The following is a 15463-nucleotide window of genomic DNA, read 5'->3' on the forward strand; positions in this document are numbered from 1 at the left end:
ACTCCATTTCTGTGATGACAGGAATCAGCAGTTGCTGGAGGTGGGGTCCGGGAGTTGTTGACTGCAAAGGGGCGAGAGGGGACTTTCTGGGGTGGTGGAAATGCTCTTCTCTTGCTTGGAGTGGTTGTTACACAGGTACATACATTTGTCTAAACTTCCCAAATGTAAACTTAAAATCTCCATTTTATTGAACGTACATTATACCTCAATGAAGTGATTTCTTTTGAAAAGTGTTATTAGAAAAAAAGAAGTCTGGGTTAGCTTTCTCCACTGCATAAGCTTTACAGATAAATTTTTCAGCCCTCATTTTACTTTTAGTTAAGTAGTCCTGCCTAAGGGAAAAATCTTCATAATGAAAAGATAAGAAAGAGAAATCTAAAAGTGTCATTTATGACTTCCTTTGTAAAAATTATAAAAACCTAAATAAAGAATAAAACACCTTCCTTAGAGTTGAACCTAATATACTTACATATACAGGAAATTATTTTCTCATATAGGGAAAAAGGGGGGGAAATGTTAATTCACATCTGAAAAGAGTATTTGGCTCTACTGATGCTCCGTGTTCTCGTAACACGGAGCCGATTATATTACCTCTCAGGCAGTCACTTGTGTCCCGTGTAGGTGCTATCTGCTCCCCACACTGGATAAACGAGAACTGAGGGAAGTGGGTGTCCTTCAGGGGTGCTGACCCGGACAATTTGCTCAGAACGATCATATCTTTGCAGATCAACTTCTTCTTTTTGCTCAACATCGTCCGGGTGCTTGTGAAGAAAATGAAGGAATCCCAGGAGGAGGAATCGCACATGTACCTGAAGGCGGTGAGGGCCACTCTGATCCTGGTGCCCCTGCTGGGGGTCCAGTTCGTCGTCCTTCCCTGGAGACCTTCCCACCCAGTGCTTGGAAGGATCTACGACTACGTGATGCACTCTCTGATTCACTTCCAGGTAGGGGAAGCACTTATTCAACCACTCACTCAGCTAGTTGGTGCAGGGCCCACAGTGTTCTGGGGCTCCTCTGAGATGAGAATGACCCTTTAGAACACGTGTTACCCCGAAGGTAACACGTTACCTTCTCTGTCTCTCTCACTGTCTGCTTTCCCACGTTTTGAATCTTAAAATTGGGCAAGGAGACAGGAAACAGGAGGTATGAGCTTTGAGAATACATCTTTAGAGAACAAATATATTTGTCCAGAGACTGACCCACTGCAGAGCTACTCCCACAGTGCTTTTTTTCATTCATTCATTCACTCATTCATTCACTTATTTATTTATGGCTGCGTTGGGTCTTCATTGCTGTGCGCAGGCTTTCTCTACTTGCGGTGAGCGGAGGCTACTCTTCATTGAGATGTGCGGGCTTCTCATTGCGGTGCTTCTCTTGTTGCAGAGCATGGGCTCTAGGCGCATGGGATTCAGTAGTTGTGGTACTCAGGCTCAGTAGTTGTGGCTCATGGGCTCTAGAGCGCAGGCTCAGCAGTTGTGGCACAAGGGCTCAGTTGCTCTACGGCATGTGGGATCTTCCAGGACCAGGGCTCGAACCCGTGTCCCCCTGCATTGGCAGGCGGATTCTTAACCACTGCGCCACCAGGGAAGTCCCTCCCACAGTGCTTTTGACCTTTCCTTCCCCTCCCCAGCATCCGAGGGCCACATTTGGTTTTGCTTTATTGAGGGGACTGTTGAAGACCAATGTAACCAATGCCAATTGGCTTTCCAACCTGGATTATTATCAGTATAGTCGCTAATGCCATGAAAACACAGGGCAGAGAAGCAGATGTTTCTATCAGTGTGAAATGCCAACGCTGGACCCCGAGCTGGCATCTATATCCCTCTTAAACTGGAAGCCAGTTTCCAGTCACTTCACTTCATTGCCTTGGCTCTGATTAAAGAGGTCAGAACCTTAGAATACCTATATTTTAGCCATCCCTACAATGTCAGGCAGGCCACAGAGAATGGGTATGGCTGACACTCTCACGTTGTCCAATCAGAAATCATCATAATTATAGCTACCATTCACTAATATGTAGCACTTCATGTGTGAGGTTAAGTATTCTCATGCCTATTAAGGATAAGGAAATGGGCTTTTCTGGTTAGTGGCAAAGTCAGGAGATATAACTCTAAAGCTGACCTAAAATATCGTAACTTACAGCCTCCAAGCCAACAGCCAAAACTGTGAAGGAAACCAGGTTTTGTGAGCACTTTGTTGCTTCTGCTTTCCCATTACTCCCAGGACCCTCAGCTGGTCCCACCCACGCATATACTCTGTCTCCCATACAGTAATTTTCAGACCCTCTTTTCATAAATACACATTGAATTGTTTTTCCAGGAGCTGTAATGAATTTGCACAGAGCATCCACGCCTCCTGCTCTGTCACCCTCGGTCTGTCAGAGGGATGTCAGGAATCCATCTTTGACAGTTCAGTGACTACATAGGGAAATGTATCCAGGTCTCTTCTCATGTGGGAGAGAATGGAGCAGCCTCTTGGGGGTCGTCCCAGGTGGTCCCATGTCTGCCACACAGGGGTGGAGAGTGGCTACCTTGTTTCCGTTCACTTTGCTTCAGATCCAAAGCCTCGTTGAAGGCACAGTGTGAGGTACTTTGAAAGCAAGGGTGGGACATGGCGTGTCCTAAGGCAGAAGTGGGTCTGCTACAGGCTCTTAGGCCAGAGTTCTGCTGTCTCAATTATTCATGTCCAATTAGTTTTATTTTCTACTGCTGAGGCTTAATGTGAAGAAAGAGGTCAAGATTAATAGGGCTTAAAATTAAGTTTAGGAATTATTTTAATAATCTGATCTATTATTTTGGCCATTTCTATAGGCAGTTAAAGCCTGGACACAAGGAAGCTTCTGAGTAGTGACCCGAACCTCAGAAGTTACTTAGTCCACGTCCTTATTGGAGAGATGGACTTGACTGTGGGAACAGTAATGCACTAGTTCACCATGAGGACACAGGGCAGAGTCAGGCTGACAGCCATGCACTGACTGTGACACTTGTGCTTGCAAAAGTTTTCTCTACTAAACGCTACAAGATCTCAGTGTTTTAGGTACAAAGATTCTTTTCACATCCCCTGTAACCAGCATATTCTGCTATAAATCTCCACGTTAAAGGCGGTAATATATTAACCAGATTGACGAGAGTAGTCTTTTTAGCCAAGCAATCGAATCCTAACGAGAAAAAGGCATTTCTAATGGAATATTCTTGTAGTGAAGCACTGAACATGAGTGGTAGTAACTTTCATCGAGCCCTGACTTGCTATTGCCGTAGTGAAATGTTCCACTCCAGGTCGTCTGTTTATATGGATTACTGACAACACAATGCACACAAAAATAATTTCAACTCTCTTTTCCTCCTCTTTTTAGGGATTCTTTGTTGCCGTCATTTACTGCTTCTGCAACCACGAGGTAAGCGTGTGTTACGTGTAATACCGTCACTCGTGTATATAAAGCCAGCACTTTACAGTCTCCAAAGGGCCTCTGTGCACTTTTCATTTGCTCTCACTTCTACAGGTGACCTTACAGGGTTTCATGACTAGCTGGATCATATTTTTTTCCACTACTGCAAGTTGAATCTTACCTGTGCTTTTGTGTGGTACAACTGAAGATATTATCCAGACAGGTAGCTAAATTCTCATTTCCTTGGATGGTACCTTAAGCAGGTCGGCACCCTGAGCAGCAACAGTGAAAGCTATTCTGGATTCCTGTAGAATCGAAGTCACATCCCCATTCCCTTTGGAAGACCCAGCTCCTCACTAGGGCAGAACCAATATCCAGCCAGTTTGTCCTGGTTCACTGCCCTCTTTTCCAGTTGCTTGATGCCAGTGTCATACCACTTATTCAACACTTTGAAAATCACCCTGGAGTTAAGACTCAAAAGGGAATAAGTAATTTGTTATCTAAATATTTAGATCAGTAAAATCTAGAGATCCACATGGCCAGTGTTTTAAGGGTTTTTTTAGCCAGAGTTCCCTTTCTTCCAATGATATCTTGCCTGGGAGCCCAATTTGTAAAACAAAAGTGGAGCTGCTTAAATTTGTACCAAAGAACTTCCAGGGCTTCAAAGAACATGATTTGTGAAAGCTCCCTCATTTTTCAGGTGAGAAATCTAAACTCCGGAAAGATCACGTGACTTGCCCAATGTCACAATCATAGTTTATAACCAGGACTAGAACCCAGATTTCCTGATTTCCAATTAAACGGACTAAATCTTCCACTGCACGGCATTATGTCTATGACTCCTTCCTGAAGTTTTGTTAGTACGCTTTCTTGAGTTATACATCTCATAACTTTAAATGTAAAAGTATTTGTGATAATTTTAAATTAATTCCTATAAAGAATAATTTTATACCAAGGCAAATCACATTTTGTTAAAAGATCAATGGGGCTTCCCTGGTGGCGCAGTGGTTGAGAGTTCGCCTGCCGATGCAGGGGACACGGGTTCGTGCCCCGGTCCGGGAAGATCCCACATGCCGCGGAGCGGCTGGGCCTGTGAGCCATGGCCGCTGAGCCTGTGCGTCCAGAGCCTGTGCTCCGCAATGGGAGAGGCCACAACAGTGAGAGGCCCACGTACCGCAAAAAAAAAAGATAAATGTATTATTTTCCATTTAGTAATAAGAATGATTTTCTAACCATTGTTAATTGATAGCTAATGGATTTTCTAGTCTTTATTTCTTCAGTTAAATAATATTCAAAATATAAATAATATATTTTGCAACTCTAAAACCTCTTGCTCCTCTCCAACCCCAAAACTGCAAGATGGTTGCCCCTGCTCTCACTTTTAACTGATTCATTTTATTGCTTCATTCATTCATTCATCCATCCATCCATCCATCAACTCTTTCCTTAATCATTCAGTATTGCTAGGGACTATACTGAAAGTCTGGGATAGAAATGAAAAGACATCCTTTTGTTACCAGCTGTTAAAGTGTCTTTTTTTTTTTTTGCGGTACGCAGGCCTCTCACTGTTGTGGGCTCTCCTGTTGCGGAGCACACGCTCCAGACGCGCAGGCTCAGCGACCATGGCTCACGGGCCCAGCCGCCCTGCGGCATGTGGGATCTTCCCGGACTGGGGCACGAACCCGTGTCCCCTGCATCGGCAGGCGGACTCTCAACCACTGCACCGCCAGGGAGGCCCTAAAGTGTCTTTTAAGAACAGTAAAAACTAATAAATAAATAGGGCTTAGGTCACCCCATCTTTATATCAATTTCTGTGAATGAATATCCCTGAATTTTGAGTTGGCTCAGGTGGCATACAAAATAAATGTTTTCATCTAAAATAATATCGATACAGGGCTAATATAAAAATCAGGTTCAGGATGGGCGTACCTTGAAAACACGAAAGGCTTGCATGCATTTGTAAAAATACTTCAATACTGATTGTGTCTTATCCATGATGCCGTCTTTGAAGTGGCAGGCATAGAAAGCAAGCCCAGAGGTGCTCCTAACAACTGAAAGTCTCTAATTCAAGTATGTTACCTCTGCTTTTGGAAGAAACCATCCCCATTTTAGTTAGTATCATGTTACTGGGTAATGTACCAGTGTGACATTTCTAATAACACTAACTGTGTACTGTGCCAAATGTCGTATCAGCTCAGCCCCATGGATTGCAGGCATCTGGGCCTCCTGTGAGCTTACTGTCTTACAACACTGAACATGGGCAGGGCACTTACACATGTGGAAGGTGATTTCCAGCCACATGGTTGTGATCAGGCTTTGCCTGGCTGAATGTTACATTTTAGCAGAGATCTAGGGAGCTAATATGTCAGTTCTACAATGAAGATACAGGTTTTAATTTTTATTATCCATATGTTATCAGTGACTCCTACTATGGAAATGGATCAGATAGTCAATGGGTAGGTTAAAAGCAGGAAAGGAATTTTGAGGATTACAGTACAAGGAATCAGGAGATGAGCATGAGAGCCATTTCCCACAACTTTTCCAAGAGTGTGGACATTGACCACCCAGTCATTTCAGTAAATTGTTAATTAAGTATCTAAGAGACCACGAAAAGATGATTACACCTATGGAGAGGGCCAGTTTTTCTAAGCAGTAGCTCATTTAAAAATTGAGAGTACTAACAACACAGTGCAGGTTTTCCCTTTTTCATTTTTTCTGCCCATGTACTGTGGATAAAATAGTTTGTGGATCAAAGCAGCAAGGTCTAGAAGGATCTCAATTTAATAGTCACAAATTGAAATGTGTGAAACCTAAAATTTTGTTTATTTGCTGTAACTTAGCTTGCTTTGAAGAGCTCATTCCACCAGCCTCTAATAGTTTACAACAGTCTCTTTCTAGAAAATATTTAGTTCAAAAGCCTTTGAACAAATGGGTAGCTGGTTTCCAAGTATTATGCTGGCACCCCCTGTTGAAGTTCATGGTGGCTCCCCTCACTTCTGAGGACCCTAGAGATCCTTTCACTCCGCAGGCCCCAGCCCTATCCTGAGACACCAGTCCTCCCTTCCAGGCCACCTGAGGAGCCTGGAAACTCAGGCCCCTTTCTTCACCTTTGTGAAGGGCCTGTGAACCTGTCTTTAGTATGTGCCATAGTCACTGCCACTCCACTGCTCAAGCACCATGTTGGACTGGGTACCAGGCCAAGAGTGGGACTTCTTTACAAGGCTATCAATTTTCAGGACTGTGCTCTCAGAAGCAAAGAGAAAGACCTGCTATACAGGAATGTTTCTGTTATTCCTTGCTTCTCTCCATTTTTTCAAGTATCCCCTCCATGAAGTGGAAATGCAAAGTCATTTGTGTCTCTTTATAACTCTCTCTCCTCTTCCTCTGGTGGGGGGTGACTGGAAGGGCTCTGTACTCACCACTTCCCCTTCCTGTCTATAAGGGACTCTCCCTATGTCATATCCTGCATGTTCGCTATACTATTGCTTTTATTTCTTTAACATCTTTATTGGAGTATAATGGCTTTACAAAGGTGTGTTAGTTTCTGCTTTAAAACAAAGTGAATCAGCTACACATATATATATATATCCCCATATCTCCTCCCTCTTGCGTCTCCCTCCCTCCCTCCCTATCCCACCCCTTTAGGCAGTCACAAAGCACTGAGCTGACCTCCCTGTGCTATGCGGCTGCTTCCCACTAGCTATCGATTTTACATTTGGGACTGTACATATGTCCATGCCACTCTCTTACTTCGTCCCAACTTACCCTTCCCCCTCCCCGTGTCCTCAAGTCCATTCTCTAGTAGGTCTGCGTCTTTATTCCTGTCCTGCCCCTAGGTTCTTCAGAACCTTTTTTTTTTTTTTTTAGATTCCATATACATGCATTAGCATATGGTATTTGTCTTTCTCCTTCTGACTTACTTCACTCTGTATGACAGACTCTAGGTCCATCCACCTCACTACAAATAACTCAATTTCGTTTCTTTTTATGGCTGAGTAATATTCCATTGTATATATGTGCCACATCTTCTTTATCCATTCATCCGATGATGGGCACTTAGGTTGTTTCCATCTCCTGGCTATTGTACATAGAGCTGCAATGAACATTGTGGTACATGACTCTTTTTGAATTATGGTTTTCTCTGGGTAAATGCCCAGTAGTGGGATTGCTGGGTCATATGGGAGTTCTATTTTTAGTTTTTTAAGGAACTTCCATACTGTTCTCCATAGTGGCTGTTACACTATTGCTTTTAGTAAAGTTCTATTTTCAGACTACTTCATATGCAAAAATAAGTTTTTCTATTTAGAAATTTTTTCTCTCAATAAAACTTAGTTTTCAAAAATATTGTCTTTCTAAGACTCAAGAAAGCTTTGGGACTCAAAGCTAAACAAGGATTTCTTTGTCCTAGACAAAGGAAAACAAAATCAGAACTGCTGGGATAAATCCCACTTTCCATTCAGCAGCACGTAACTGCAAGTGCTCATATAATGAACTTAACGGGAAAACAAAGGCCAAAGATAACAACATCCAAATTCAACCACGAACGTTCCAACCTGAGTTTCTTTTTTACAAATATAGAAATGGAGGCCCCAAATGTTACCAACCTTATAGTTAGTTAATAATAGAGCCAGGTGTAATAATTATGTCTTCAAGCCATCAGACCAGGGCTCTATTTTTTAAAGTTGGCAATAAATTGACATAATCGAGGAAATGTGAAGTGATCTGTGTTAATTGCTTTTATAACGAGCAATGAATTTATGTAATTCAAAACTTTGTATATTATACTTACCCCATGGGCAACTCCTTACACTTCTGATGCTTTTCAGGAGCAACCAGAGTCTCCCCTGTATTTTTCAGATTCAATGCCCACATTCTTGTGATCAAAGCAGCGTTAGGCCCAACCTGTGGTATTGCAGGAGATAATTGCCCTTATTAAACTGTATTAAATTGAAGTGTCTTTCACATGCTGCTAAGGGCCTATTCTTACATGTGTGGTTTACAAATGGAAGCAGACTGCCATCTCCACACAAAAGGATAGGTTATAACTTTGGAATACAATTATAGGAGGCTATGAACATTTCTGTAACAATTTTTAAAAACTGAAATAGACTTCAGACTCTTTGGCCTCATGCTGGGTACTTCAGTAGTATGCATGGATAATCCAATGGAGATTGTTTTAAAAGGACAGATGAGGCAAAACAAAGACTTCCTTTTTTTTTTCCCTGCTGGGCACTGTCTGCCTCGGATACCTCTAAATATCTGTGTTGCATTTTAGCTATAAAGACAATGTTGGTATTTAAGAGATGCTGAATCCACGGAAACTATCAGTTCCCTTTGTCTGGGGACATTGCTTCTCCAAAATTATGCTGAGCCAGTATATTTCCTAATTCCTCAACAGGGCACTTGACAGTTCCTAGATTATAAACCTGGCATCTAAGGACCTGTTTAATAGATGGTACAACCCAAATAAAGCATCACTATCTCTTTGTTAGTCTCAACAGGAAAATACATTGTAAAGAAATCCAAAGTTCAAAAGAGAATTGGAAAGCAATTTAAATATTTACTAGATTCATGAAGAGGTACTAAAAGAGAAATTTCATCGCATGGCAAAAAGTAAAATTTACTCATGTTTTATCTGAAAGTATAACTCAGCAGGGATGCTCTTTCCCAGATATATTCAGCTATGGTTTCATATCGATCCTTTCTGACATAATCAGTCTAGTCTCTCTTCACTTCTGTAGCTCTCCCTACTGCACAGATTGCAGAGCAAAAGCCCAGAAACTGATAGGGAAACATAGTTGTCTTCTTGGGGAGTGAAGGACAAAATGAGTGATGGAAGGGGAGAGTCTGAACTATTTATTCATTAATACCTTTAATAAACACCTTTGTATTTGAAAATATATTCCTAGGGTGATCTTCCCACCAAGAGTTATTTTCTTTCCTTTTCCCGAAAGATCCAACAACACCCTTTTGCCCGTGCGAATCACAGTGTGAAGAAAACTTTCATTTGCATTAGCATCAGATATTTTACCAGGCTGTAGAGTACTCTTTGTGGAGACCTAGCTTGGAATATATGAGAGAGAACTGAACATGAGATCAGAAACTATGTAATTATGTAATTAAGAGCTCTTTTTAAATTTTCTTAACACCACCACCCTCCAAAAAAAATCCACACATATGACGTAAGAGTTTCCTTTAGTCTAAAGACTTGAGGCCACCATCCTGCCATAATAAGAGTATAATAATAGGAATAATAGCCTCCTTGTATGGTACTTACATCTTAGAAGCCACTTTGATTCAGAGCGCAACAATTTAATCCTTCAAACAGCTAGGTGAGGTAGAAGAGTTCCCAAGATTTCATGGCTAATGTGGGCAGAATCAGTTTCTTGACCCAAAGTTCAATACTTTTTCATGGCATCAAATGAGACCCGGTGAAATGGCCTTATCAGTGGAAAAGGAAAGGAAAGGTGATGTGATGTTACCCAGTGACAACCATTCCCTCCCACGCAGCTTGTTGCTGGTACAGTATTACAAGTGGTTGCTTCTGATAATTTCCAAAATTGCAACCCATTGGAGCTCAAGAGTAATTCCCCAAAGCATACACCATGGCGTGAGAGAGAAGACCTAATCACAACTGTAGATGACCTAGTGGTTTACAGTTCACCTCAGGGAGGAATTCAAGTCTCTTCCTCAAATTCACTCTAGCCAGTTTTAGCATCCCACCCTAATACCACCAGACGCCAAGGCACTAATTACAATACGGTCATGGATGATCATTTTCTTGGCTTAAAGAGGGAGAAAATCATTCTAGAATGGATGTTGACAACCATTCAACAAACATTTGTTGAATAACTGCTCTATGCCAAACACCACGACATCTGGTAATACAAAAATGAATAAGACGTGGTTAGTTAACCACTAACCAGAGCTTTATCGGGCACACCCCATCTCAAGCCACGTTGGATAAAGGAAAATCAACAGTATGAGGCCATTATCATAAAATCCAGAACTGTGCAATGGTTTCCATATATTTTTTTCATGACCAATAATGTATAGATTTAGATAAAAGCTTCTGCTGTATCAGAGGTTGTAGCAGATAAAAAGGTTTTAAATTGTCTCCCTAATATGGTGTGGATGCCATATTGAATGTGAAACCAAGTCAAATTTTCATTCATTGACTGTAAGAGCTAATGAAGAAAACTTTGCTCAAAACAGCAAATAACCTTGGCAGTGGTAGTTGAGGCAAGTAACTCAGTTCTCCAGTTCGCAAATTCTTCTCCCAAGATGGTATATTCCACAGGCACAGAATTTACCACACGGCCCTTTAGATGAGAATTACAATTCAACCTCCCCTAACCTCTGAGAAGCTCCAAGACCTGTGCTCGTGAACTTGGCTCAGATCATTTCCGACCATTGTATGAACACAAGGTTCTCTCTTCTCTTCCAGGTCCAAGCTGCTCTGAAGCGTCAGTGGAACCAATACCAAGCCCAGCGCTGGAGTGACCGCCGCCGCGCCACCCGTGCCGCCAACGCTGCCGCCGCCACTGCTGCTGCCGCTGCCGCCCTGGCTGAGGCTCCTCAGATGCCTGTCTACATCTGCCATCAGGAGCCAAGGAACGAGCCCACCAACAACCTAGGCGAAGAGGGGGCTGAGGTCACCGCTATGGAGGGGGCTGAGGTCATCGCTATGGAGGGTGATGAGGTCATCGTTATGGAGGGTGCTGAGGTCATCGCCATGGAAATCATCGAGCAAGAGTCATCCGCTTGAATCTGACGCAAATACAGCATCGTGATCAGAGCCCTCATTTCCTGGGAGAAAGACCAACCATGCTTTTAAAGTGATTTTCATCCTCCCAGGAGCAAACATCTCATTTGTGAGAATTATTAAGTGCATTTGTCCATAGTGAACCTAAAGAAAGTTTTACTTGGTACTGTTGCTACTGGGAGACAGTCTCAGAATGGAGTCTCCCTCTGTAACACTTGTGAACTCCTGTGAATTCCATCTTTCATCCAGGACTGAGATAAAAATGTCACAGTAATGCAAGCAAAGTGTCCGAGTAAAACACAGTTAAATTGACCTAGTTCAGATACAGGGTGCTCCTTGTTAATCTTGAGCCATTTATACCTTTGAAAAATTAAAATCACTGTCAATGTTTTTCTTTTTAACTCTAAACTTTGAATTAGGATACTTCTGTATTTGGCTATGGATCTGATTTTTAATTTTTTTTTAATTTCTATCAATTCTGATGTTACTCAGATGTTTTACCATCCACACAATGTAAACTGCACAAATTACAATGTGACCTCCACAAGACAATGTGGCTTTCTAATATAGAGATGAGATGACCAAGTGTGTGTGGGGGAAAAGATTTGCATTTGGCAGGAAAATGTAATGCTTTAAATGAAAAAGAAATTTAGAGTCAGTTTGCTCTAAACCTTAGATGGGTCAATTTGTTAATTGGTTTACTAACACTGACGCTCATCTTGGTTTTGGATAATCCTATCTGTTGCGCAGGCCCTAACTGCTGTGAGGAATTGGCCTTCATGTTGCTAACATTTATAAATTGGGAGGTCACAAAGAATCCATCACTAAATTTTTCACAAAACTGCCAAAAATATAATTCCTAGTGGAAGAGAATACTCTCTTTAAAGAGAGTTTTCCACTTTCCTAAACTCCAGGATTTATAAAGCAAATCAGTCCAAGGTTTATAAAGCAGATTACCTCTTGCCCTTGGGTGCTATCTAGCAGTAAAAGATAAATTTGTTTAACACTGGTAATTAAAAGACTCCATACAAGTCCATTAACTGCTTTACACCCAGCTTCTAAACTTAACAAGATCTCAGCCTTTTCCAGGAAGATTCAGTAGGACTAATTAGATATGTTTGTAGTTGACCTCTTGTTTGCTGCTATTAGTGAAACAGGAGGGGGAAAAAATTACTGCTACAAGTTTAACTACATACCAACTCATTTAAAATAAAAATAGACTTTCTCATTAAAATCCAATATTATACTCCCATACCTCTCTTTACTTCCTGCAATATAAAATCTTCAAAAATCCCTGAGTAAACCAGTATCATTACTAGCACCTGAAATTAATTTGTGAATTTGCAACAGTAATCAGTTGTTAGTTAATTTGTATGCTAAATGAAGGGATACATTGAAGCCTTCCAAACCTCCTCTCATGTACATCATCTTATGTCACTGCCTTTCAGAAATGATATAGTTTTGGAAAGACAAAAAGTTGATTTGTTCTGGTTGCATATTTAATGCACCCAAAGAAAATTATATTCTTTCACAGAAAATGTATTTTGGATACTAAAGTAGCTTAAGTCTCCTTTACTTTTGAATGTAAGGGAGGATTTGAAAAGAGGGTATTTTTCCAATCACAGTGTTTATGTAATAGCGTTCCTATTTTTGTTTACAAACATGGAAAACAGAGTATTTCTGGCAGCTCTAGCACAAATGTGATAATATTTTGCTGAAATATTCTAGATGCTATTGTGCTAATATAGTAGTGGCTGAAGAAAATCAAACAGCTTACTATAGAAATGTGCACAGTGCCAAAATTATGTGAAATGCTTATGCTACATCCATGTATGAATTAATACAGAGTATGTGATAAGCAAAAAGTTGTATATGTGCATATTTTTCTAAAGAAACATATCCTTCGTCTTTTCATTCATTCATCTCATCTCTTAAACTCATTCCATATTGTTTCATTTCAGCCGTGCGATGCTGCCATCACATCCTGCTTGTATTACAGGAGAAGGCAAGATAATCCAAAAATATAGGTTAGAAAACCACATGCGAAACATCAGGGTTATTATCTTTGTCAGTGCAACCATCTTCAGTCTTCAATTTGACTAGACCCTCCAAAGCACAGTTCTCATACCCTTGCTAAAGCAAAACCACACGCAAGTGGCAATCCATATTGTATAAGTTTGGGCAGCACAGCAAAGAAAGCTAGAGTAAGAAAATATCACATTCTTTTATCATTCTTGGGGCTTTTGTTTGTTTGGGTTTTTTTTTTTTCACTATTGTGGGACCAGACATGAACTGTTCAACATCACGTCAGATCATTAGAATCGTTACAATCATTGATTTTTAAGATAGTTTTGGCTGGATTAAAGGCAACTAATTAAATATCATTAGAATGCATAAAGGCCACTACTGGAAAGATTATCAGGTCTGGAAACGAGGAATAAATGAGAACTATGATGAATTAATACAGGGGGACGGGAGCAATTTGTAGGGTCTTCATACTAGTGACAGCAACCAGAATTGTTGGCCTCAGGAGATCTGGGGAACTTTTTCAGACAGGATACATCAGGGCTACATTTTTCCCTTTGTGTTCCACTGGGAGAAACAAATATCCTTACCCTCGTGATACTGAAGAACAAAAATAATTTCCCATCATACCGTAAAATCTGATTCTTCCACAGGGTAACTGGAACTCAGAGGGTCAGCTGCCCACCTGCTTTGATCCAAAACTGGCCTTTGGATACACGTGGATATCATGGTTCCTGGAGGAGGGAAAGGTGTTGGAAAAGAAATGATAGAAATGCTGTCATCATGGATCTCCAACCCTTCTCATTCATTCCTGCATTCATTGTCATTGATGCAACAGATGTTTCATACACCTTTCATTCGGCTATACAACAAGTCATCATGACAGAGTTCTTTGTGTCAAACCTGCCAAGTGAACCCATACCCTTAAACCATAACCACTGATATCTTTGGGGCGGAAGTACACACACATGGGGTTGGAGGTGGTAGCTGCGTGTGACCTTTTCTCCACATTAGTGCTGGGTGGGACAGCTAAGTTAAAAGAAGTATTCTCAGAACAAGATCTCTGCATAAAGGCTTAGCAAGGACTCATTTTCTTGATGATAAGGTCTAAAGTAGTAATTCTTTCATTGGCTAGGTTACAGTTCAACATCTTATGGTTGGAGTTAACACTTAGAGTTTAAAATAAGGTTATTCATGAAGAGGATGGATCAGAAGACATATTTAGAAAAGCATATTTAGAAAGCTCAGAAAGAAATGGTCATTTGTCATTTTGAGAGTGGAAAAAGGTGCCTCGCTCCTAACTTAAGCTTAGGAAAATTAATTTTACTGAACCAATCCATAGATAATTTGTATGAGGTGGGGAGGGAGGGTGGGGAATTAGCTGGAAGCATAAAGAAAAAGGATGATAATACGTGCGTGTGAAGACTAAGAAAGAAACCACATTTGAAAATTTAAAACAGTATTTCTGATGGTTTTTGTTCTTCTGGACATAGAATTAACATGTTTAATATCTGTGAAAAATAAGCATTGAAGGAGGGAAAACATGGCCATTGAAACTAAGCTAACTTAGGTCAGGAAGAGATTCTAATATCATATCTTCCTTCATTTGGATTAGCAAGCACCTCTGAAAGATTTCAGAGATTTTCCATTATCTTCAGCATTGACCAGCCAGTCTCTTAGGTCACTGATCCATGTCCATTTTCCATTCACAGACATCCAATGCATTCTACCTAGAAACCCTTCCACTGACACTCAAAACTGTCTCACTCTTCACCGACTGACCAGCAATGCCACTGCATGTTACTGCAGTCTCCTTTACTTGAGAGACTTAATATCTCATTTTAATTTGGAGAAATCACCTCCAAATAAAATCTCAGAGTGTTACTGGTGAAGTGCTAAGTATATATTCAATAAAAACCAACGGAGAAGTCTCTAATGAAAAAAAAAAAAACATTTAGAATAGGTCAGGACATCTGTTTCCATCCAACCCTGCCAGACTGGCTAATCAAAACTAGGACACTGGTCTCTCAGGCTGAAACAGACATCCAGCTGCAAGCCCTCGAAATCTTCACCCAGCAGGATAGGTGGTTAATTCTCAGGGCAGCAAGCATTTCTCTGGATATAGCACTTCTCCACTGCACGCAGCATTATAGCTTCTGTATGCTGCTCGTCACAAGGGGGATATTGTGAGGCTTAATATGAAGTTACAGAGAACTTATGAAGAACATCCCTCAAATGGAGATGATTTGAGAAGAAAACAAGAACACCAATCATTGAAACACCATAGT

The 15463-nt window shown here is 41.0% G+C and overlaps 1 protein-coding gene across 2 annotated transcripts in view; it reads left to right on the top strand.

The window, feature by feature from the left end:
- CALCR (calcitonin receptor) overlaps positions 1-12626 on the top strand; it is a 144884-nt gene extending 132258 nt beyond the window's left edge. Inside the window, exons 12-15 of one of the 2 annotated variants that reach the window (XM_024767084.1) lie at positions 726-944; positions 3353-3394; positions 10833-11033; positions 11088-12626. In XM_024767084.1, coding sequence (XP_024622852.1) covers positions 726-944; positions 3353-3394; positions 10833-11033; positions 11088-11153 — 528 coding nt within the window. In that variant the 3' untranslated portion in view covers positions 11154-12626. Of the gene's footprint in view, positions 1-725; positions 945-3352; positions 3395-10832 lie in introns of both variants that reach the window. The other variant, XM_024767083.1, reaches the window with a different exon arrangement.
- The last annotated feature ends 2837 nt before the right edge of the window (positions 12627-15463 follow it).

Source organism: Neophocaena asiaeorientalis, unplaced genomic scaffold (genome assembly GCF_003031525.2).
Source record: "Neophocaena asiaeorientalis asiaeorientalis breed wild unplaced genomic scaffold, Neophocaena_asiaeorientalis_V1.1 scaffold70, whole genome shotgun sequence".
Taxonomy (NCBI): Eukaryota; Metazoa; Chordata; class Mammalia; order Artiodactyla; family Phocoenidae; genus Neophocaena; species Neophocaena asiaeorientalis.